Raw genomic sequence first — 25,536 nt, 5'->3', positions numbered from 1 at the left:
GTTCTGCCTCCGCTGCAAGCTCTGTTTATCGCAGTTTCTTTTGAAGGCTTCCTGCACAGAATCCTCCCAAGGGACTGTGAGCTCCACGAGATACACTATACGCTGAGAGTTCGACCAGAGGAGAAGACCAGGCCTCAAGTTGGTGATGGCTATCTCCGGAGGAACTGCAAGTCCACATCCACCAGCATCTGCCAATCCCGGGCTGCCTCCAGCTGTCCAAACCTGGTCCTTGGTGGAATTTTCCATTGTCTTTTTTGGGCTGGGAAGGACATCATGGGTTGCCCGAAAGAGGAAACCTATCCTGCTCGCCTCCATCTCCCTTCCAGCTAATCTTCCTCTTTTCCACACTCTCCCATCTCATCCACTGGCCCTGTTTAGCTTGCGACACAGCCTTGGCACACCTACTCGATTCCTCCTGTCGGCGAACTTCGGCCGTGACCAACCTCCGGCGCTCCAATGATGATGCCTTGTTCCAGCCAGGTCGCTTTCCACCAAGCCCCAAGCCACTTCTTCCGTGTTGGATTTGACCTATCATGTTGCCTCAGTGGAGAGCAGGTTTTGCCTGCTGGGTCGCATTGTTAGCCATCCACTTCTTTCCTGTTGCCAGGGTTGGAGCAGCAGCTCGGATGACAGTGTCCCTTGATTCTGCCATGGACATCTCTAGTCTGACTTTAGTGCACTTGAACTCCTCTGTGAGGCTAGAGAGAGGCAGCTGGAGTACCCCCTGATCGTACAGGCCTAAGCTTCTCAGACACCGAGGAACATGTAACCGCTTTCTCACAAAAGAGTTGATTGTTCTTTCTATCTTCTCTTGTGATGGTGATGTCATACATGGTTAGTGGCCACGTAAGGCGAGGTAATAACCCAAACTGCAGGCACCAGATTTTCAGCTTTCCAGTCAGCATGGATCGGTCGATGTTCGCCAGACCTTTGATAACTTCTTGCCTAAACTTATTAATCTGTCCTTCAGCTTAGAGTTATACCATCTTCCCAGACTTTTGATTGGCTTTCCTGACACAGTTGGGTTAGGTTCTTTATCATTGAAGAACCTTTGATGTGTCAGTTTGCCTTTGATTATAGAAATGCTTCTTGATTTGGATGGCTTGAATTTCATTCTGACCCCAGTGATGTTCTCTTAAAGCTTCCCTAAATGGCGCCTGGTGCAAGGTGCTGTTGTGATGATTATGTCATCCATGTAGGCCCTGATGGGTGGTAGACGGACTCCAGACTTCAGCCGCTTGCCACCCAATACCCACTTGGAGGCCCTTATGATGACTTCCATGGCCATTGTAAAAATCAATGTGGAGATGGTACACCCCGCCATAATGCCAATCTCCATGCAGTGCCCTGTGGTCGTAAAGTCAGGCGTGGTGAAACAGAGCTGCAGATCTTGAAAATTAGCCTTGACAAGGCTTGCGATAGTCTTTGATATCCTGAAGAAGTCAAAGGATGCCCAGAGGAAACTGTGAGGGACAGTTCCGAACGCATTGGCAAGGTCAAGGAAAATGACATGCAGATCTCTCTTCTCTTTTCTTGCAGTCTGGATTTGGTGCCAAATCATGCTAGTATGTTCAAGACATCCAGAGAACCCTCGGATGCCTGTTTTTTGGACTGTTGTATCCACAAGGTTGTTTCTCTCTAAATAGCTGGTCATCCTCTGAGCTATGATGCTGAAGAAGATCTTACCCTCTACATTGAGGAAACTGATAGGGCGGAATTGGCTGATATCTGTGGATTCCTCCTGCTCTGCGCCATGTTTTGGGTATGACTCTCTTCTCCCAAGCCATTCTCATTAGCCTCCACAGGAAGCGAAGAACATCAGGTGCACCCTTATAGTCGATACGGAACCCCATTTGGCCCTGGGACTGAAGATGCTCTTGCCTGCTTTACTGTCTGTTCCACCTCCCTCCACTTTGGAGGACTAATGTCCATCTGGTGCTCTGGTTGTTCAATTGGTGGAATGTCCGATGGAATAGCTCTTCTGGTGGCTCTTGTCATCCGCATGCATTCTTTCCAGATGTTTGTCCAGCTCCTGTCTTCAGTTTTCAGGTTTCCTCCCTTTTCTTTGATGAAAAGTGATTTTACGAACTTATAGGGGTCCTTGAAGAAGCGTGATCTTGTTCGTTCTTTCTTTTTTCATGATTTCCGCAGGTACTCTGCTCGTCTCAGGGTTGCTAAACGACCTTTGATATTGATGCCAAGAGATGGTTACCTGAAATTGAACAAAGGACTGCGTGTGTTATAGAAGGAGATGCTACTCATCAAGGGGTCGAAATTGGTCAACTTACTTATGCTACAGTTGGAAGTGCGATACAACAAGGTGCTGAAATGGAAGTGGAGATTACACCACAAGATAGTATCTCGAATGTATCTACACAAAGATCAAGACATAAATCTGTTTCTATAGCCAGTTCAGCATCAAGGGCTTCTGCTCGAGTGGGAGCTGAAGCTGATCTAGTCGCTCTCTCAATAGAAGCGGATGCCTTGGAGAAAGAACATGAGATTAAGCGAGAAGAAGAACAGCTGAAAGGAGAGATGAGGCGACAAAATGAACTCCTGGAATTGGCCAGAAAGTTGTCAGTTGTCAAATCGAAGAAGAAGATAATGGAAAGTGAGGGTTCAAGATGTGGTTTTAGAGGAAGAACTGCTCAAAGTGAGACAGCAGTTGGATCAATTCCACAACCGAGGACCACCAGATTTCATGGCTTTGAACACCCATTGGAACAGTGGCGGGCCGGTAAAACTTCATCTCTGCAACTGGGTGCTAGACTGAAGCAAACTACTTATGGGGCGTCTGTAGAGAGCCAACATCTCAGTACGCTTTTCTGAGGCTTGTTACACAGGCTTGAGCAAGCCAGTATTATTATCAGAAACCTGTCTATCATTCGTTTGCGCCAAGGCAAGGATCTTGAGATGGATGACGTGATTTGGCAGAGGAGCAAGCTGAATTCATCATGCTCATAGCTAAACAAAATCTCTTTCACCCTACCACCAATAGAAATTCCTACATATAATGGTGATCCTTTGTGGTATGAAGCTTTCATTATGGCATTTGACGAAGTAGTAGAAATGAAAATTACTGATGAAAAAGAACGCTTACGATTTCCGGTGCATTACACAAGTAGAAGAGCTAAGGTATTTGTAGAAAGTTGTCAAAATAAGCCTGACAGCCTAGGCTATCAAGAGGCAAGAAGGTTACTTAAAGAACGTTTTGGTAATGAACAGAGGATTGCTAATGCATACATGGAGAAGGCCTATGCTTGGAAAGATATCAAGCCAGAAGATGTAGAGGTATTAAGTGATTTTGCAATATTTCTTAGAGGTTGTTGTAGCTTGATGGAAAATCTCAACCACACGGAGGAGATGAATCTTGTTAGTAATACTAGAGCCATCATTCAAAAACTGCCCAGACGTCTTAGAGAAAAGTGGAGAGATAAATCAGGCTGAATATTGGATAAGAAGAAGCGAGTAGCCACGTTACCAGACCTGGTGCATTCTTGGAAAGGGAAGTACGGTACATGGTAGATCCACACCACGGGACTATTGTAGATCATAAACCAATTGCGACTGTCAAAGGTTCTACCTTTACCAAAACTAAAGGAAGATTAGGACCTAAGGGAGGCAGTTTTGCTACCGCTATAATACCTGTGGAAACGACAGGTGGAATGAAAGGAGATGTATCTACTATCAAGCAAAAATGATTTTGTTTGTTATGTGATGAAGTTGGTCACACCGTAAGTTGGTGTCGAAGATTCAAGAAGAAGGAATGTAAAGAAAGGGTGGATTTCTTAAAAGAGAAGGGAATCTGTTTTGGATGTTTGGAAAAAAGCACACATGGTTAAAGACTGTAAGAGTCCTATAATTTGTGATAAGTGCAAGCAAAATCATCCTGAAGCACTTCACACCTTAAAGAGGAAGCCGGAGCAAATAGAACAGAAGGAGAAGCCAGCTACTAGTGATGCTGTCACCTCACCTCAGATAACTGCTCATATTGGGGCCGGGGTAGAAGCCTATATCTTCTCCATCTTTCCAGTACATGTAAGGAATAGCAAGACAAATACAGTGTTGCAAATATGTGGATTTTTGGATCAAGGAAATTCAGCTACCTTTTGCACAGATGGCTTGATGAGAAGGCTGGACATCACAAGAGAAGAAATTAAGATTAGATTGCATACTATGAATGAAGATAAGGAGTGCGTTAGTCATTACAAGTATGGAAATATCTAGTCTGGATGAAGATAATTTTATACCAATATCTGAAGTGTTTACACATGAGACCATGCCTGTTGGTCATCAAAATATACCCAGTCATGAGGACTTGAGACAATGGCCTTACTTGAAGGATGTCAACATATCTAAAATTAATTCTGATATTGACCTACTTATTGGAACGAATGCTTTGAAGGCATTGGAACCTATACAGATTGTGAGGAGCCAAGGTGATGGACCGTTTGCTGTGAAATCCCTACTTGGATGGGTTATTTATGGCTCCTTGAGAATGAACAATGAAAACGGGAACCAGAAGAACTACCCTGCCGCTGCGGTTAATCAAATATCGACTGGTATATTAAAAAAGCTATTGATCAAGGAATACAATAATGACTTCAATGAAAATACCAGTGAGGAATCTGAAGAAATGTCCAGGGAAAAGTTAAAAGTTTTTGGATATTATGAACAACTCAGTAAAGATGATAGACGGACACTATTGTCTGGACTTACCTTTCAAATAAGAAAGTGTTAGTCTGCCGAATAATCAGCGTATGGCAGAGCAACGCACCCAGAATCTGAAACGCAAGTTCAGCAAGAACACGAAATTCCATGAGTGTGTTGCCTTCACTGAACCCAGGCTGCTCAGCTATTCAGTCTAGTTAAACACTCCTTCCATCTCCCTCCAAAGGAACAGGCAGTTGTGTATTTTGAGAGTTTAATGGAATAAAGTGTGAAAAGACAATGCTGTGTTAGGGATTCAGAGATGAGGATGGCGCTAGATTTCGTCTACGTCTTAACAGAGATGAGGATGGCGTTTTGTGGTGGTTTGTTTTTAAATACCAAGATGACCCCAAGGTAATCACGAACCTTACGCACCACCAAAGTCCAGGAGGTCCGTGGCTTTAAAGGATGGCCGCGGGCACAATCGCCATCGCCAGCCGGGGCTTTGACTTCCCCATCATGAGGTGTATCACTTGACATCGGGGGGAACGTCACTTAATTGTCAACTACTGCAAGGTCCAGACCTTACCAACTCGCTCATTGGAGTTCTTATTAAATTTAGACAAGAACCAATTGCTCGGATTGCTGATATCAGAGCGATTTCTTATCAAATTAAGGTATCAGAAAAACACATTGACTACCTGCGATCCTTATAGTGGGTCTGAAGAGGATGCAGTGGAGAGATAAGTTTTTTTTGGAGCAGTGTCCATCACAGCTATGTGACCGCAGAGATGTTCACTTTCCATGTAAAATTGAAGAATAATTCTATGGATGATTTGCTTAAATCCATGTCTACTGGGGAAGCTATTTGGTTAAACATCTGTGCAATAAAGGAGGATTCATGCTTTCAGTGGATCAGCAACGGCATTGTCATTTGGACCATAGAAAATAGGTGTAGGAGGAGGCCAGGGAGCCAGCACCGCTATTCATTGCAATCATGACAATCAATAACCCGTGCCTGCCTTCTCCCCATATCCCTTGATTTCACTATCTCTTACTATTGGTTCTGGACTCGCCCAACATTGGAACATTTTTCCTGCATCTAGCTTGTCCAGTCCTTTTTACAATTTTATATGTTTCTATAAGATCTCCCCTCATCCTTCTAAACTCCAGTGAATACAAGCCTAGTCTTTTCAATCTTTCCTCATATGACATCCCACCATCCCAGGGATCAATCTCGTGAATCTACGCTGCACTGCCTCAATCACAGGGATGTCCCGACTCAAATTCGGAGATCAAAATTGGACACAATACTCCAGATGTGGTCTCACCAGAGCCCTATACAACTGCAGAAGAACCTCTTTACTCCAAAACTGAAATCCTCTTGTTATGAAGGCCAACATTCCATTAGCTATCTTCACTGCCTGCTGGACCTGCACGCCAGCTTTCAGTGACTGGTGTACAAGGACACCCAGGTCTCGCTGCACTTCCCCCTTACCTAACCTAACCCCATCGAGATAATAATCTGACCTCTTGTTTTTGCCGCCAAAGTGGATAACCTCACATTTATCTATATTATACTGCATCTGCCACGCATCTGCCCACTCACTCAACCTGTCCAGGTCGCCCTGTAACCTCCTAACATCCTCTTCACAGTTCACACTGCCACCCAGCTCTGTGTCATCCACAAATTTGCTAGTGTTGCTCCTAATTCCCTCTTCCAAATCATCAATATATATGGTAAACAGTTGCAGCCCCAACACCGAGCCTTGCGGCACTCCACTCGCCACTGCCTGCCATTCTGAAAATCATGTTATTTTCTTGTAGGATGTGGATTTTCTCCCCCAACTTTCTCAGCTTCTTACAGGGATATTGACCCTTGCATGAAATGATTTTTGTATTCAGCAGAGTGCTATATTTTCCCCCTGCTGGTTTAAACAGAAGATAGACACAAAATGCTGTAGTAACTCAGCGGGACTGGTAGCATCTCTGGAGAGAAGGAATGGGTGACGTTTCAGGTCAAGACACGTCTTCAGACTCAGTCAACCTCATATCTCTCAACTCCCTTTACACTTGTGCAGAGATTTTTAAATATATATTCTCCATATGAAAAAATTGCATCTCTGCTTAACCCTAAGTAGCTTTCCCTTATTTTGAGACTGGGAGCCCAAGATGAGATATCCCAGCCAGGGAAAATATCATCTCTGCCATCATCTTTGACTTTACCCTGTCAAATCACAAAAGGTGTCTGCATGCTTAAAATATGCTTAATATTAACCATTTTCACTTAAAAGATAAATAACATTAAATAAAATGTATTCCACAAGAGAATTGAATTTGATTACTTGATTATTGATATATCCTCCAGGTGCATCTGCACACAAATTATAATCGAGTCAATTGTATTCAATACACCTTTATTATGTCAACAAAACCATTTAATTAATTTTACACTCAATCGATTTCCCATGTAATTGAATACCATTGCCTGGTTTAAATACGTCAAATAGACTACACGGGAATGTTAAGTACGAGTGCAGCTTGTATGATCATCCTGCCAACAGTGCTGCATGCATCACTCCATTCATGGCTGTTAACATATTTAAAACATACATAATTTTCTCTCAAACAGAAAACACAAGCAATATTTAGAAAAAGTTGAGTCAAATAATTTCCAAAACGTAATCCAAAATTCCCTTATAAAACAGAACTACCCTGATTTAAAAACTCTTAACAGTAGACATTGATTTTTAAGGCACACCCATAACATTTTCATTTTAACTTAGTCTACCCAGCCGACAATTGCAGATTTCCAATCTTAAATATTCTGGTGTTATTACATGGATTGAGAAAGGCTTTCCAATATCAAATTATCTACATAGTTCCATCATTCAAATATGAATTAAGCTAATAAAGTTCCCTGTTGAGAAACTTTATATGTACATTAAAAGTCAGGGTAAAAATAAGTTAGCAGAAACATATACATTATCACCTCTGCATAAGTAGATCATTTTTTTATTGCAACTCCTCATTCTCAAGCAGGGAATTGAGAGACCTGTTGGAGTATCGATTTTGAGAGTTACGATATTGTAGGTGGGTTGTGTCAGCATCACAAGATTGTTCTGCCGTAGGAGGAAGAGGAAGAGGAGGAAGCAGGGCATAACTGGACCATCTCGATCCGGCCCGAGCATGGTCCGGAGTGGGAAAGAAAGACCTGAAACGATGTAGAGGAAGACAGGCGAGAGAAAACAATGGGAGAAAAGAACAGAAGACAAAGAAAATTGGTGAATAAGAAAACAAAAGATACAAATGCCTAAAATAATTAAAGTAAAACATTGGATCCTGGTTAGGAAATTGATCACAATAAGGCAATTTGATGCAATAACCTTTAACTACTTTTCAGCTTTATTTTCAAAGTTCATAAATCATTCTGTAAACACAATCAGGAATCAATTTAATTTTTACCAGTGTTTGGTGAAAGTAATAAAGAAAATTTAAAAATACAACGATGATAAAAAAAACAAATACATACACTAGTGACAATATAAACCTTGATTTATTTAATCTGTCCAATTGGAACACAAAATTCTTGGTCCCGCACATATCTGCTTTGGATTTTATATATTAAAAAATTGGTGATTTTATTGTTATTTGTAAATGGCGTTGCAAAATTTAAAATAGGCTTCAATACTGCTTCTGTAATGCAAGGCAATATGTGCCTCTCCTTCGAGTTGCCTGTACATTGATGCCAAGTATTCAAAAAACACTATTAAACAGGGACAAAAAATGTTTAATTTTATAGAAGCCTTCCATCCAAGGATATTAGTAAGCAGGTTGCTGGTTGGTCTTTGGAGATATCAGATGTCGCTGGGGAGGGGGTAAAAAGGAGTTCACGTTTCATTCCTGTGTGCATGCAACAAGCAGCAAGACAGCAAGGTTACTCCAGTTAGCTTGAGATCAGTTGTGTTTTCTTTCAGCTGAAAAGGGCATTGTGAGTGTAGAAGGCAAGATGTATCAGAGTTTCCTAAAAGAAAAAAAAAAAACCATATACCTTTGCTTAACTACATTTCAAATTTGCAAACATTTCAATCTGATTAAATATTTTTTTGGATTGGGTGAAAAATGTTAGACCTCTAATCTTTTACTTCTACCATTAGGTAGAAACATACTAAATATCTTCTGATCGCTCTGAAGTTCTATTTCTTAGGCAAATCATTTTGAAATGATGTTTTAAGATGTCCAAGCAATGTCCACAATTATAAACTCAACAAAATATCTAAAAGTGAGGGTTGGGAAAAATTGAATCAATACCCTGAGACACCTTGTTTATCCCTACAACATTCCACAATTCCAAGTTTCTAGACCTGACTAAACCATGTATTACTTCCTCAAAAGGAAATCAAAGCTATTTTCTCTTATACACTGAGTGAACACACTACAGACAAATGTGGAAAAGAAAACACACCCATTATATACTGCTCATCCAGTTGCTCCTTTTCTGGGTCAAAATTAAGAACAACACATCCCTGCTTGCCAAACTATATATTTTCCACAAAACCTCACCAGTGCAGCCACAATAAATGTAATGAAGTGCCTCCAGAAAGCAACAGCATTGATGAAATAGTTATTCCTGTTTAGGATCATCAAGTAAATTAAAAACACACATTTCCATGTTTTTTTAAATTACATTGTTTGATATTTGACTTTAGAGATACAGCGTGGAAACAAGCCCTTCGGCCCATCAAGTCCTCGCTGACCAGCGATCACACTGTACACTAGGGACAATTTACAATTTTTACCAAAGCCAATTAACCTACAAACCAGTACGTCATTGGAGTGTGGGAAGAATCCGGAGTATAAACTACGTGCAGAAAGCACCAGTAGTTAGGATCAAATGCGGGTCTCTGGCACTGTGAGGCAGCAACTCTATCTCTGCGCCACTGTGCTGCCCCAGCCAATGATCACCCGTACACTAGTTCTATACTACACCGTTGGGACAATTTGCACAACCCAATTACACCTACAAAACTACACAGATTTGGAAATAGCCCTGCATTTCACATAGTCCTGGTGGCTACCTTGGTATTATATTGGTAAATGAGTGATCAAAGTAACAATCTGTTGGAGGAACTCAGCAAGTCGTGTAGCATCTATGGGGAGGAAAGGAATTGTCCATGTTCCAGGTCAAAACTTTGCCCCAAGACAGGTGAGTGAGGCTGAGAAAAGTAAATGGCAGAGCTCCATTTAGCATTTCACATTTTCCCCCAAATTATAAAAATTTTCATCCCTAAGGCGCTGACCCTGGATTTATGAGGTGAATCTGCAGAGATCCCAGACAGAGAAAGTTCCTACTCAGAAACAAGCAACCCAATCTGAGTGTGAATGAAAAACAAATATACCCTTAATATGCAACCTCAATCCCAAAACCATATTAGACTTCAACGTAAATTCCCAAACAAGTGCTACTTAAGGTTTTTGAGTTGTAATTATGCAATCAGGCAAATTAAATGATAAATGATTTTACTCTATAAGACAGTCCTAAAGTTGTGCTATAACTCTAATTGACATTATGCGCTGTGTAAAGAGTTTCTAGCTTTTGCAATAAATGTACAAAACAGTGTTTGGTGGCTGTTATACTTTTTTTAATGTAACCTTATACATTCATTATTTTAGTGCTACATACATCAATCATTCCAGGTAATTTTTTTATACCATGCAGTGAGTAAAGCACTCAATTTCTATTGTTATTTCTTCATCTTCAGAAGTAATGAATTCTAGTGTGTAGTTACAGCTGTAGCCGTATTTGAAGAACTGAAGACCAGACCCGTTCAATTTAAAAAGCACATCAGAATCAGAGGTCCACTTCAAAAAATAATTCTCAATATGTACCAACTGAAAAGCTGCCTCTATTATTCAAAAGTCAAAGATAATGTAGGTTAAGCAGATGAAATGATTTTAAATAACAGTAGCAGCAGCATGATTGCACAATTTGTGTACACAATTTGTCATAATACTTAAGAAGGAAAATGTCCAGAAACTCCAGGATGGCTTAAATCAGCCAGAAGCAAATTCAAAAATCAAGCAACGAAAATGCCTGATCGCTGATTATCCACCCACCCTCTCTTCACATTGTTTGTATCTTGCAATACCTATAAATCAATAACTTCTTGTCAATTGTAGAGGCAAGAAGAACACTGAACCCAATGAGTATTTGCTGCAGGTTTTGATTAATGGTACCTTTGTCCATCATACTACAGTTGAGTCACTGGCTCACATTTGGTAAACAACGGTTAAATGAAATGTGTTAACTTCCAAAAGGCGCCCTGGTATCTGAATTTCTCCAAAGCAGCAACAGTTCTGCATCAACCTACCTCCCTCCGCCAGACGGTCCATTAAATGGATTCTGTGAGGATGAAGGGCTTAATACTGAAGAAGGATTAAGTAGTCCCATTGACTGTGGGTTTAAGGCACTATTTACAGGACTTCCATCTCCTTTCAATACGCCAGTACATTTCCAAGTATCCATGTAGTTAGCTGCAAAAAAATCAAAAGTACTGGAAATTCAGTCAACAGTGTTTTGAACTTTAACGATTTTAATCCCTAGTGAACATTTCATTTAGTATCTGATAAATCTGTCTGCTGTCAGCCCACCAACTATACCATAATTTAGTTTTGTTTAGAGATACAGCATGGAAACAGCCCCTTCGGCCCATCGAGTCCAAGCCGACCTGTGCACTAGCTTTATTCCACACATTAAGGACAATTACAATCTTTACCAAAGCCAATTAACATATCTTTGTAGGTTTTTGCAATGTGGGAGGAAAATCCACGCAGGTCATGGGGAGAACGTATAAACTCTGTACAGAGACTGTAGTCAGGATCGAACCCGGGTGGGTCTCTGATGATGCAAGGCAGCAACACTACCGCTGCGCCACCATGCCGCCATTTTCTAAGTTTTAAAAGCTACCTACAACATTGCAATGTCAAACAGACAACATTTAATACCAAGCCATGGAGTGATAGATCAGGACAAAACGTCGGCCAAAGAGAGGAGAGATTTTGGGTGTGAATCCCAGAGTACAGGGCCAACAGAGAAAAAAGAAATTGGGGTCATTAGAACTGAAGGATTACAAAGTTTTTAGAGAACTAAGAGATTACAGAAATAGGAAAAGCAAGGATTTTAAAACTAGGAAAGGTTTAGAGGGATATGGAATGGAATACTTTATTGAATGGAATAGAAATAGCAGCCACCTATGGCACTGACAAAGTTACAAAGCACGGTGGCTCCCCCTTTTGTTCTCCTCCCTCCCCCCCGCCGGGTTATTATTCTTGGTTCTCCCCAATTGTCCATTGTTCTCCCCCCCATGCCAGGTCCTCCATTGTTCTTCCCCTCCCCCCCTCACGGCAGTTCCTCCACGCTCTCATCGACCGCGGGTCGACCAGCGAAGCATTGCCGCCGCTGCGAGGCTTCACCACCACCGAGGCACCATCGTCGCAAGGCTTCACCATTGTCGACACCCCACTTCATGCCTTTGCGATGTCGACCTGGGCCCCAGCTGCAGGCCCCGTCGGCCGCTCTGCAAGACCCAGCTCCTCCGTCCGACCCGTGAGGCCTCGGCCCCGACCGGGAACAATTTTTGCATGGCTTTTGATTTGTTTTACTTTATTTTGGTTTTGTATATATTTTCATTACAATTTTTTTTTTAATGGTTTTGAAAGAACAATGCATCTTTGGCATGAAATACCAGCACACCATATCACTACGATATGAGTGAAACACAGGCAAAGGGGACTAGCTTTAATGGGGGATCTCAGTTGGCATGGACAAGTTGGGATGCAAGGGCCTGTTTCCGTATAGTATGACTCTATTTAATACTAATTGAGGATTGCAGACCGACTTTGTTCATTATGTATTAGTTCATCAGCTCTGTCTGAACCCATCATTCATCCAGGTTTACCCCCAACAAGATGTCAGGAGCTGAAACCCAGCTACATTTCCCCATGCATAATCAGGGCATTGTGGTCATGTATAATGCTTCTTCTGCATACCCTTAACTGTACAACTGAATTGCTCATGAGATGAACACAGTGCTGAAGTAACTCAGCGGGTCAGGAATCATCTCTGAAGAAAAAGGATGGGTTCCAACCCAAAACATCGCCCATCCTTTGTCTCCAGAGCTGCTATCTGACCCTCCGAGATGCCAGCACTTTGTGCTTTTTTAAATTATTATTTATAAACCAGTACCTGCAGTTCCTTGTTTCTACCTAATGATAGTAATTTGTCTGATCTTCTCAGTTTAGTTTATTGTCACATGCACCGAGGTACAGTGAAAAGCTTTTGTCTATTCCTGTACTGACACTAGCAAAATATATCCAGCTCAAATGTTCAGAATTACATTATTGACACGTCATGTTTTACACAGGGGCCTGAAAAGCAGCACACAATTCAAAAACGTGACAATTAAACATATACAATAAATCATTTAAACATGTAAATTTGACCCCGCTATGACAAAAATACAGAGCACAAATTAACTTTTTGTACTAATTAAACAAGCACGGGATGTCAAATGAACAAATCAAACAATGAAAACGCTAGGTGTCTATACAAGTCATGGTTATCGATAACTGACTCGATTAAAAAATTCAAACTCACCTTTCCATAATCTGACACATCCATCATCTCCAGAGGATGCCAAGACTGTACCAGTGATATTCCAGCTTACACGCCACACCTGTGAATTATGATTATCGAACTGCGCCACAGTTTGAATTTCAAATTTTGCCGGGCCCCCAGAACTGCTCATTTCTTTTCTGAGGGTAAAGACGATAAAAGATTTAATGGAAACATTGATATAGGCTATCCAACTGATTACAAGTCAAAATGCAACTATAGAAAGATCAGGATGAAGCAATCAAGAATTTGGAAGATGTAGAAACAAAGAACTGCATAGGCTGGTTAGTACACAAAAAGACACAAAATGCTTGCGTAGCTCAGCAGGTCAGGTAGCATCTCTGGAGAACAGGGATAGATGTTTCGGGTAAAAACTCTTCTTCAGATGGAAGTTTTCAGTTTTGTTGCCTCAAAGAAACTTGTACTATGACACCATGAAGAATTAGGATGAAAGTAATTCTCACCTTAAGGACACAAAATGGTGGAATAACTTCTACAGAGTCTGACCCAAAACGTCACGAGTCCATGCTCGCCAGAGATGCTGCCTGACCCGCCGAGTAACTCCAGCACTTTGTGTTCTTGTGTAAACCAGCATCTGGAGTTCCTTACTTCTACACTCTAATTCTTACCTTAATGGTTTTAGTGTGAAAATTCGAACATCTTTATTTGCTACTGCAAGAATATGGAATGACCTTCCGAGGTTTGGAGCAAAAGCAATGTCATGCACAGGATCGGTGACTGTAACTAAGGTTTCAGCTTTTGCATATTTCCTGTAATAAAAACAGAAGTCTCGAATTAGGCTGCATTTATTTATTCTTTGTCCCAATTTCCTTCTAAATTAAATCCTCAATTGAAGATCCAGATGCGCATCCCAAGAATTCCTTCACTCGTTTAGTGACAATGAAAAAAATGACAACATGCACCTTAACAGATTAAAGCCATTGTTTTCGATACACATAATGCATAGAGTCAAAGAGCAGGGAAGCAGGTCCTTCGTCCCAATGCATCCATGCCAAATAAACTAGTCCCATTTGCCCTCTTTTGGCCCATATCCCTCTAAATCTTTCCTATCCTTTAAATTATGTTATTGTACCTGCCTCAACTACTTCCTCCAGCAGTTTGTTCCAGGAAACCCACCACATGTGTGAAATAAGTTGCCCTTTCGGTTCCTATTAAATCCACCCCTCTCACTTTAAAACTATGCCCTCTAGTTCTTGATTCCCCTACCCTGGGAGTTCTCTCTCTTTCCATCATGATCCTGATACACCGCTGTAAGATTATCCCTCAGCCTCCTGTGCTCCAAGGAATAAAGTCCTATCCAAGATGTATATAAAATCTGCAGTCTAAAAACAAGTTATATTGTCATGTGATGAGGAGTATTTCTTTATTTTTACGTTTATTTTCGAAGTTATTGTTGAGAAAAGTGTGATCAATCATATCCACACAAGACAAATGTTGAAATGACTAATTGTACAAGTCTTCTAAAAACACGACAGTCGTGGCTTCTGAGAGGAAGGTATAGGTACACCATTAATTCTTTACATGTTATATTACTACACATTTGTGCTTTATTACAGGGCAACAGGGAGGGGCAAAAATAACATTACAAATGATGTTGAGAGCCTGCAAATATATGGGCTGGGTATAACTTTTGGGCTCTATGGTTGTAATCTTTCATCAATATCTTGGGTTTTAAATAGAAATCAAATGGGACAAGAGCGAACTGAAACTGTAATTGATTTCAGAAGTCCCCACTTAATGAGTGTCAGCTTGTGAATTTGAGTTAATAGGCAGCACATTCTGCTTGCTCACAGCTCCAGCGGCCCTGGCTTGATCCCGACTTCGGGTGACCTCAGTGCAACTGTACATTGTTCCTGTGGCTGTGGGGTTCCCTGGGTGCTTCTTTTACATTCTCATTACTAAGGATATGTTAGTTGGAAGGTTAATTGTCCCTAGTGTGTGTTGATTGGGTCGAGTGAGGGTGGGTAGCCTGTCTAGATTGTCTAAACACTGGGCTCTTTGATGCAGAATCTGTTCACCAAACTTTATTCCAGCATGTACGGATAACTACCTTTCTTTTCTTCACATAATTATTGGGATGTAGCAATTCCAACTAAAACCCACATTTATTGCATATTCCCAAATGACCTTGAGAAGGTGGTGGTGATCCACCTTCTTGAGGCATTGCAGTACAGTTGAAGCCACTTCCACTGTACATTGTGGTTCATTTGTTTCCATTTCAGAGGGCAATTGAAAGTTAGCCTCATTACTGTGGATGACAACACACCAAACAAACATCTACTGTACATTTACTTCACAAATGGTATTGGTGAGCTCTCATTCTTCAGGGAACCAGGGTTCCCCTCCCCTACTATAGATGAGGCTCTCACCGGGGTTTCTTCAATACCCCGTAACACTGCTCTCTCCCCATCCCCCCCACTCGTAACAAGGGCAGAGTCCCCCTAGTCCTCACCTTCCACCCTACTAGCCGTCACATACTACAAATAGTCCTCCGTCATTTTTGCCACCTCCAACGTGACCCCACCACTCGCCACATCTTCCCATCTCCCCCCCGTCTGCTTTCCGCAAAGACCACTCTCTCCGTAACTCCCTGGTCAGTTCTTCCCTTCCCACCCGTACCACCCCCTCCCCGGGCACTTTCCCTTGCAGCCGCAAGAAATGGTACACTAGTCGCTTTACCTCCCCCCTCGACTCCATTCAAGGACCCAAGCAGTCATTCCAGGTGCGACAGAGGTTCACCTGCACCTCCTCCAACCTCATCTATTGCATCCGCTGCTCTAGATGTCAGCAGATCTACATCTGAGACCAAGAGTAGGCTTGGCGATCGTTTCGCCGAACATTTCCGCTTGGTCCGTAATAACTACCTGATCTCCCGGTGGCACAGTACAACTCCCCCTGCCATTCCGAATCTGACCTTTCCGTCCTGGGCCTCCTCCATGGCCAAAGTGAGCACCACCGTGAATTGGAGGAGCAGCACTTCCAATTTTGCTTGGGCAGTTTATACCCCAGCGGCATGAACATGGACTTCTCCAATTTCCGGTAGCCCTTATTGTCTCCTCCCCTTCTCAGCTCTCCCTCAGCCCTCTGGCTCCTCCTTTCTTCTTCGCGCCCCCCCCCCACCCTACATCAGTCTGAAGAACGGTTTCGGCCCGAAACGTTGCCCATTTCCTTCGCTCCATAGATGTTGCCGCGCCCGCAGAGTTCCTCTAGCACTTTTGTCTACCTTTTATAAATTCCAGATGTGTTTGTCAACTGAGTTTTGAAATTTCACAGCTACCATGGTTTTAAGTTTCCAAGTTTAAGATTCTGGATCATTAAAACAAACAAACGCTGGGGATCACTGGCCCAATAAGATAGCTATTTTGCTACCGGAGAGTCAAGAGTGTTTTGTTGTCAAATGCTCTGAAACAGGTTGCGTACATCACAAAGGGAGAAAAGCAATAAAAACAGTATTTCTAATGCTCTGTATCATGGCATACCTGGTATTCTCATTGTATTCATAAATTTGAACCTTGCCACCTATGTTTGTGATGTTGTCATCACTGCCCACTGCTATCATTGGAGGATGAGAACGGGAACTGTAATGGAAAAATAACATAGGAAAAGGTTTAAGCCTTATGTGCATTTAGACAAGTACATGGATAAGACAGGTTTAGAGGGAAATGGGTCAAACACCGGACGGTGGGACTCGTGTAGATGGGTCATGTTGGTTGGTGTGGGCAAGTTGGGCCAAAGGGCCTGTTTCCACACTGTATGACACTATAAAATGCAATTACCTCTGCAAAAGAACAGGTCCTTTTGGTCTGTGTTATTATATTTTAATGGATACAAAAATGCTGGAGTAACTCAACGGGATAGGTAGCATCTCTGGATAGATGGAATGGGTGATATTTCAGGTTGAGACCCATATTCAGACTGAGTCTGGCAGACTTCAAAGTCAGGATTGAACCCAGTTCCCTGACGCTGTAAACTAGCAACACTACAGTTGTGCCATCGAGCCGCCCATTGGTTCATTGGTTACATTTAAATGTACTCAAAGCATGCTTTGGTGCAAGTGCCCACCGCTGTGCAGGCATTTTCTCACCTGGAGGGGTTCCAGGAAATACAGCTGCAGCTCAATTTGCAGGAGATCTCATGCTGCAGGGACCACTGACTGAGGTTCATGACGTCTGGGGCCTCGTATATCCGCACAACGCCATCTGCGGAACAGGTGGCAAGAACCAGGCCCATGTGTTTGGGGGCAAATTTCACATCCGTCACTGAAGTCCTGCTGTCCACCAGTGTAGTCCGCTTCACCTGTTTGGCAGCAAGTATTTATAAGTTTATCGTGCTAACAACATTCTTGTTCCAGTATTAGGTAACCAACCTACAAACTTCCCCTTCCCACATCTCTCCCCACCTTTTCTACTCCTCTCTTCCCTGTGCCGCATCTGGATTTGCATCTATTCCCCCCCCCCCCCCCCCCCCCCCCCTCCTTACCCCATCATGTCCCCTTGCACCTATATTCCCTCCTCTGGCATCAGTTTCTGTCACTTCTCTCATTATTTCCTTACCTCACACCTTGTATTTTCACCTCTGGTCTTTGTACAAACATCTGCCAGACATTGTCCTGCCCCCACCTCTCTCTCTCCCCCCCCCCCCCCCCCCACACATCCCTGATCAGTCTGAAGAAGGATCCTGCCCTGAAATGTCACCTATCTATGTTCTCCAGTGGGACAGTCTATGACTAGAGGTTATAGCCTCAGAATTATAGGACGTTCTTTTAGGAAGGAGATGAGGAGGAATGTCTCTAGTCAGAGGGTGGTGAATCTGGGGAATTCTTTGCCACAGAATGCAGTGAAGGCAAAATCAGTGGATATATTTAAGGCTGAGATAGATAGATTCTTGATTAGTATGCGTGTCAGAGATTATGGGAAGAAGACAGGAAAATGGGGTTAGGAGTGAGAGATAGATCAGCCATGATTGAATGGCAGAGTAGACTTGATGGGCGAAATGGCCTAATTCCATTCATTACTTATGATCTTATGATCTCCACAAATCCTGCCCGATCCACCGAGTTACTCTAGCACTTTATATCTTTATTTTGTGGTTTTTGACTTGAGTAAGAACTTTCTTATAATAAAGTGCTTAAAGTGCTTATAAAAGACAAGTCCTGGAAAGTTAATACAACAGGCACATACATTCAGACACACGTCAAGCTGGAAACTGTTGCCTGTACTTAAGATCAAGGTTGGTTGAGAAGAATGTCATAAAAAGAAAACAGGTGATATTTTGCCTCCAGATAAAAATGTTTTTACTTGGATTTGAATACATAGGGTAATGCGTCTAAAATAGTCTTGAAAATGGGCCCAAATAAACATTTTAAATTTGGATTTAAACCAGAACAGACATGAATACTGTACATTTACTAAAATAATTTGATAAGAAGGTTTGATTTACAGTCTGACCTCGTCAACTGAAGTTTAGCCACAGTAGTATAATGATCCAAACTCACCCAGTGACTTTGACCCCGCAGTTTGTCGTTAGACTCGCCCACTATCTCCTCCCATACGGCAGCAGTCCGATCGAATGAGCAGGAGGCCAGCACCTGTCCAAACTCAGGGTGGGCCCATGTCACCCGCCACACTGACCCACTGTGCGTCTGCAAAAGAGGTTTTAATAAAAACGGGACCCAGAGAGCATTGTGGCTTCAATGATTATGTATCACAGTTGGAATGCTGGTCCGAGTTAGAATAGTGATCATAACATTGAAATGTACCTTTCAGCCCATGAAGTCAGTATAGTTTTTATTTTAGTTTAAAGATACAGCATGGAAACAGGCCCTTCAGCCCACCTTGGCCAAGGTGATCATTGATCACCCGTTCACTAGATCTATGTTATCCCACTTTCACATCCACTCCCGACACACTGGAGGCAAATTTACAGAGGCCAATTAACCTACAAACCCGCACACCTGTGGGATGTGGGAAGAAACCAGAGCACCCGGTGGAAACCCAGGCAGTCAGTGAGAACGTGCAAACTCCACAGACAGAACCAGAGGCCAGGATCAAAGCCTGGTCTTTGGCGCAGTGAGGCAGCAGCTCTACCAGCTGTGCCGCCCAACTTAGATAAGTATTTACATTAAACATGAACCTTTCAGACTCTATTTCATCTAACTACCAGCCTTAGTGCATTGTTCCTTAATGCAGATCTGATTGTGCTTAAATTCTCTGAGGTTTAGAAGAATGCGAAGTCTACAATCTCATTGAAAAACAGTTTTTAGTGAAATGGATAGGATAGCTCAAAAATGCAGGAAATACAAAAATAAAAACAGAACAAAATGCAGGAAATGCTCAGCAGAGATTAAAAAAAAACAGTTAATGGGTTAGCCTCAGGTTATTGATCTTTCACCTGAAAGTTCATTATTGGCAGATAGAGATGTCGAGAGAACGTTCCCCTTGGCCGGAGAGTCCAGAACAAGGCATTAGAATTTCAGGATAAGGGTGTGGCATATTAGACCTGGGTCAAGGAGAAATTTCCTCACATGGTTGTGAATTATTTGGAATTATTCAATCCAGGCAGCTGTGGGTGGCTAGTTCTTGAGGATGTTTAATCAATCGTTCAACAGGAATCAATGGGGAGAAACATAAATTGGCCATCTTAAATACAGTACAGTTCATTCATATAGTTATCCTTTTTCTACTTGTTGCTTTGTCCCTTCCATGTTTCAATCTTCTCATTAGTCATCTCACTTTTGACCACTTCAAGCTGCAGCCACATCATTTTTGAAATTTTGCAATAAAGCATTTCTTTCTCACCCCTCCTCCCCCTCAAAGATGTGAGACATTCTCATCAAGGCCACACAGCAGGCTGACATTCTCGTCCCCGCATCAGAGCAGTACAATGGTGGCATGCAGATGATACAACCCACCAGATTAGAATGAGGTCAATGTGTGCAGTTATTTCTGCAGCAGTCTTGGAGGACTTTTATACAATTAAAGGGAAAGAGACAGGGAAGAAGAAAGAAAATGGATTGAGGAGAAAATAATTGTCTTCATCTCCTTTGAGTACAAGTTTAGAGATACCTATTCCCAATAGGAAACAGTACTTTGTCTAAATTATGTGAAGAGCTGAACAACAGAATTACATAGAGATAATGACTCGGTTTTAGACTCATCAAAGGAATCGCTATTGACTCGTACGTTTTTAAAGAATCAAAGTGCTTTAGTAACTCAGCAGTTCAGGCAACAGCCTGAAGAAGGGACCTGGTCGAAAATGTCACCTATCCACATTCTCCAAAGATGCTGCCTGCAGTCCTCCTGTACTTTGTGTCTTTTTTTGTAAACCAACATCAGCAGTTCTTTGTGTCGACAGGTTTAAAAAAAAAAAATCATTATGAAAGTCAGTTACTGAAAGGGATCAGTGATTTAAAAAAAGAGAAATTGCCAACATGATTAACAGTTCTGCCTTATTTAGCGCCACCGTCAATCTGCAAACACAATGTGTGAATAACAGTGATAACAGCAACATTTGGGGGAGCATGCATATATGAACACTCGAGTGCATGCACATAGAAACAGTTACATTTTGGAAGCTATGTTACTATACATGAAATGTAGTTAAAGCAAGAGGCACTACCATCACTTTTATCCCCCACCACTTCTAGCCACTGTAAACATTTCCTTTACCTTCCAGCTGGCTGTGCAGTGCCATTCTTCACTTTCACCTTTGTCCCACACCTGGCAAGAGAAAAAAACATCGGTTAAAAACGTTCAAGAGATTCACAGACAGCATTACACCATTCATTACTAATCCCAAGTAACAGCCTCCCATATTCCACCTGGGTAGTCTACAACCCAACAGCATGAACAATTTGAGTCATAGAGTTATACAGCCTCAGAATAAAAGGACATACCTTTTGGAAGGAGATGAGGAATTTCTTTAGTTAGGTGAATTTATGGAATTTGCCATTGAAGGCTGAAGAGCCCAAGTCATTGGGTGTTTTTCAAGCAGAGATTGATAAATTCTTGATTAGTACAGGTGTCAGGGGTTATGGGGAGAAGGCAGGATAATGGGGTGGAGAGGGAACGACACATCAGCCATGATTGAATGACAAAGTAGAATTGATGGGTTGAATGGCCTAATTCTGCTCCTATAACTTTTGAACTTATGAACACTTACCTGAAACTGGCCCATATCACTCCAAACCTTTCCTATCCATGTACCTGTCTTTAAAACGTTGCAATTGTACCCTCCTTCAGCACTTCCTCTGGCAACTCGTCCCTTACCATCTGCGTAAAAAAGCTATTTAACGGTCTAATTTAAATCTCCACTTTCATCTTAAGCACATGTCCTCCAGTTTATTGATTGCCTACATTGGGAAAATTCACCTTATACAGCCAGATTTATACATATACCGTAATTCCTGGCAATGAAGACGCTATATTTTACCCAAAAATAAGGCACGAAAATGTACCTGCGTCTTGGGAGGCCAAAGGTCAGGTTATTAGCCAAGAAAGATAGACTTGGCTATCCCTCAGTATAGCAACATCAAGAACGATATTGCTGTACTGAGGTGTAGCCGAGTCTATCCCTCATTGCTGGCAGCTGATGGGAAGCGGCTATGAAAGGACATTGCCACTGGGGGAGGGTGTTCCTTTCACAGCGTGTGGGGAGTCAGCACGGCCTGGGCAGCACAAATTAGCTGGGCCGCCAGGGGTAAAGTTGTGGGGAGAAGTTGAGAAGGAGGGGGTCAGGGATCATGCCAGCAACTCACTCACTCACAGCTGCCGCAGTGCTCCAGGCGTAGACCCACCACATTGTAGGCGGGGAGGGACGTAGCTCGGGTGGCTGCGTGCGGCTGCCGGGACCGGACAGTGGAACCGGCCACCACCTCAGCGCCTGCTGCCGGCCCACCCGCCAGCCAGCCACTGTGTCCTTTGGCACAGGCGCAACCGGTGGAAGTGGTGGTTGGCGGGTAGGTACTGGGCAGAAGGTGACTGCTCTGTCCTGGGCTCGCTCACTCTCACTCTCTCTCTTTACTAGTCCAGGGGCAGGCAACATTGGTGCTACAGCCAGTCCCGGGGCAGGTGACCTGGGAACTGCAGTTAGTCCCGGGCTCGCAGGCAACCTGGGAACTGCACCTAGAGCCGGGGCTTGCAGGCGACCTGGGCACTACAGCCAGTCCCGGGGCAGGCGACCTGCGCACTACAGCCAGTCCCGGGGCTCGCAGGCACATGGGAACTGCAGCGAGTCCTGGGGACGCGAGGGATCTGGGAACTGCAGCCAGTTCCGGGGCATGCAGGCAATGTTGCCGACCCCTGGACTAAACCGAACACTTGATCCTGTCCCACTATATCTTTTTCAAAATTTAGCAACTTAAATTGGGGGTGCGTCTTCATTGCTGGGAAATACGGTACCTCCAAATAGGGGGGTTGCACGTAAGGTCACTGGGCCATATAACGCACGGAGCTGCTCAATCCATCTGGAGGACATCCGTAACTTCTGGTATATGTTATTAATGCAAGAAACGCGTACTTTCCAACATGTTAAAAACCGCCAAAATGTTGAATTTCTGCGCTGAAAAAAATTGTGGAAGTCGGGGTAAGTGTGAGAGACATGTACCCAACTTTAGAATTCCAAAAGTGAAGCGAAATAAAGATAAAGAGAAGCGAGAGCAGAAGGGACAACAGCAGCTAAAGTACTTGGTAAACATTGGCTGTGCAGATATCGGAATTGAAAATATTGGGAATTATCGCGTTTGCTCACTGCATTTCATCAAGTAAGGCATTATTTGTGTTTTTTCTTGATTCCTTGGTATCTAAAAAGTCAGAAGTGATAAATCTGGCTGCAAATTTTTCTTCAGATGCGTTTTCATTTTGTATGTAAAAACTCACTTGATAACCATGGGCGATTTAAAGAAATTTACAGCCAGATTTATCACCTGAAACTTTTTTTTTAGATGCCAAAGGAATCAAGAAAAAACACAAATAATGCCTTAGTTGATGAAATGCAGTGAGAAAACGGCCAATGTTCGCTAAGCACTCTGGCTGTTGTTGTCCCTTCAGCTCTCGCTTCTATCTACCGTGATTTCTCCTCACTTTTGGAATTCTGAAGTAGGCTAAATGTCTCACACGCTTATCCCGATTTCCATAATTATTTACAGGCAAAAATTGACAATTTTAGCGGCTTTTAACGGGCTCGCTACGCTGGAAACAATGGTAAATGCCTACCTGCAGTTCATCGCGTGTACTCCATTTGGAGTAGCGTAGCAACAGTACGGGTCATGGGTCGTGACCCGACTGCCGTGAAACCTCCCTATAATCACCCCTCAGCCTCATACTCTCCACGGAAAAAAGGCCTAGTACATCCACTTTCCCAATAACACAAACCCGCCAGACCCCAAAACACTGCGATTCTTCAAAGCCAATTAATGCTTTACATGCAACCAAGGGATTGTATGTAACTGGAGTTTGAGTAGCCAAATGATCCCTCAGACCTACTACATTGTTCATTACGTTCATGGTTGATTATCCTCACATCTGTGAAGGCAAAGAGTTGACTTTTCAGATTGGCACCGTGTGTCACATTCTGATGTAGAGACTCGACATGAAACATCAACTATTCTTTTAGCACCAGAGGGTAGGGGTGGATGTGGCATGCTCCAATTCACGATGAGGGATGATGTGCTGGAAGTGGAGGCTAGTGGGGTGAAAAAAAGACCCAAGAGAATTATGTTCTGTCTGTGGAGGACAGTGCATAAATACCTGGAAGATTGACAAAGAAAATAGTTTTGAACGTCATGTTGCCAGGTCTTGGCCTGCCCTGGAGCTAATACCCACGTGATTAACCTCCACATTCGTGTCCTTCCTTAAGATATATTCGGTTTAAACCAGCACCTGCAGTTCCTTCATAAAGAAGCCGAGGCTCATGCCTAGAGACACGTCCAGTAACAGGCCCTGACTGGGAGCGTGGGCCAGAGCGTTACTGCAACCCTGGTGTTAAGTCAAGCCGCAGGCCCCGGACCAAGCCCAGCCGGTGAGCATGGCCCAGCCGGGGCCCAGGCCTGGAGTCAAGTCTAGTAAAAGGTCCAGGAGGGGAGCATGGCCCAGAGCCAGGCCCACACGGCACATGATTAGCCGGACACCACGGAGCAGGCCTGGAGTCAAATTGAGTTGCAGCCGGACACAGCTGCGACCCAGACCCTGCCCGGACCACGGACCAGACCCAGACCCCAGACCAGACCCAGACCAGACCCAGACCCAGACCCAGACCCCACAGACCCTGCCCGGACCACAGACCCTGCCCTCAGCCTCCTCACCTTCACGCTCTGGTCGCTGGAGCAGGTAGCCATCCGTCGACCGTGGAAATCGAAAGAGACATCGTGGATCAGGTCCTTGTGGTCGGCCGCGATGCTCCGAGCCACGAACATCGCCCTGGATCGACTGCGAAGCGAAGCCGGGCGGCGGCACCGGTGGACACGGATCTGCGGGCCGGGGCTTCAGCGCCGCGCTCTACCGCGCTGTAGTGACGGTGGGGCCACGACCAGCTGTCATGCCCATCACTGCCCGCCAGGTGGCGCTGCTGCCGCTTGTTGGATGTTACCGTGGCCACCAGGAGGCGCTGCAGCCACTTGTTGGATGTCACCGTGGCCACCAGGTGGACATTGGCCACATGCAAACTGGAGAAGCAGCACCTCATCTGCTTGGTTACACAAAAAAGCTGGAGAAACTCAGCGGGTGCAGCAGCATCTATGGAGCGAAGGAAATAGGCAACGTTTCGGGCCGAAACGTTGCCTATTTCCTTCGCTCCATAGATGCTGCTGCACCCCCTGAGTTTCTCCAGCTTTTTTGTGTAACCTTCGATTCTCCAGCATCTGCAGTTCCCTCTTAAACACCTCATCTGCTTGGGTTGGTTACAGTATGCAAGGGGGGTGGACAACAGCTAGTGATGAAAATGAGACACAGAGGAGACAAAAGCCGGGAGCGCAGCGCTAGAGTTCAATCTTGTCTATGGGTGTTGTCTGTAGAGTTTACGCTCTCCCTGCCACGAGTTCTACACGGGATCTCCGGTTTCCTCCCACACTCCAAATACGTGCAGGTGTGTAGGCTAATTGGCTTCGGTATAATTGTAAATTGTCTCTAGTGTGTGCAGGAGAGGGTAAATGTGCGGGACTCGCTGGGCCAAGGGTTTGTTCTCGCGCTGTATCTCTA

The 25,536-nt window shown here is 43.6% G+C and overlaps 1 protein-coding gene across 2 annotated transcripts; it reads right to left on the bottom strand.

Annotated features, from left to right (window-relative positions):
• Window positions 1–7,050: 7,050 nt before the first annotated feature.
• On the bottom strand, window positions 7,051–24,889 carry seh1l (SEH1-like (S. cerevisiae)). Of its 2 annotated transcripts, none has more exons than XM_055634359.1 (9): window positions 24,645–24,889; window positions 21,013–21,063; window positions 18,840–18,986; window positions 17,430–17,641; window positions 16,825–16,923; window positions 13,954–14,094; window positions 13,307–13,464; window positions 11,022–11,184; window positions 7,051–7,864 (listed from the first exon to the last, which is right to left on the bottom strand). In XM_055634359.1, the coding sequence occupies exons 1-9, from the start codon at window positions 24,753–24,755 to the stop codon at window positions 7,666–7,668; spliced, it is 1,281 nt and encodes a 426-aa protein (XP_055490334.1). In that variant the 5' UTR covers window positions 24,756–24,889; the 3' UTR covers window positions 7,051–7,665. The 2 variants fall into 2 exon arrangements, with proteins under 2 accessions (XP_055490334.1, XP_055490333.1); XM_055634358.1 differs by lacking the exon at window positions 7,051–7,864 and adding an exon at window positions 8,035–8,674 and having other exon boundaries at window positions 24,645–24,887.
• Between the last annotated feature and the right edge of the window lie 647 nt (window positions 24,890–25,536).

The sequence above is a fragment of the Leucoraja erinacea genome, chromosome 4 (genome assembly GCF_028641065.1).
Source record: "Leucoraja erinacea ecotype New England chromosome 4, Leri_hhj_1, whole genome shotgun sequence".
NCBI classification, from domain to species: Eukaryota; Metazoa; Chordata; class Chondrichthyes; order Rajiformes; family Rajidae; genus Leucoraja; species Leucoraja erinaceus.
The sequence above is the reverse complement of the archived record's forward strand: the minus strand, read 5'-3'. Positions and strand labels throughout refer to the sequence as shown.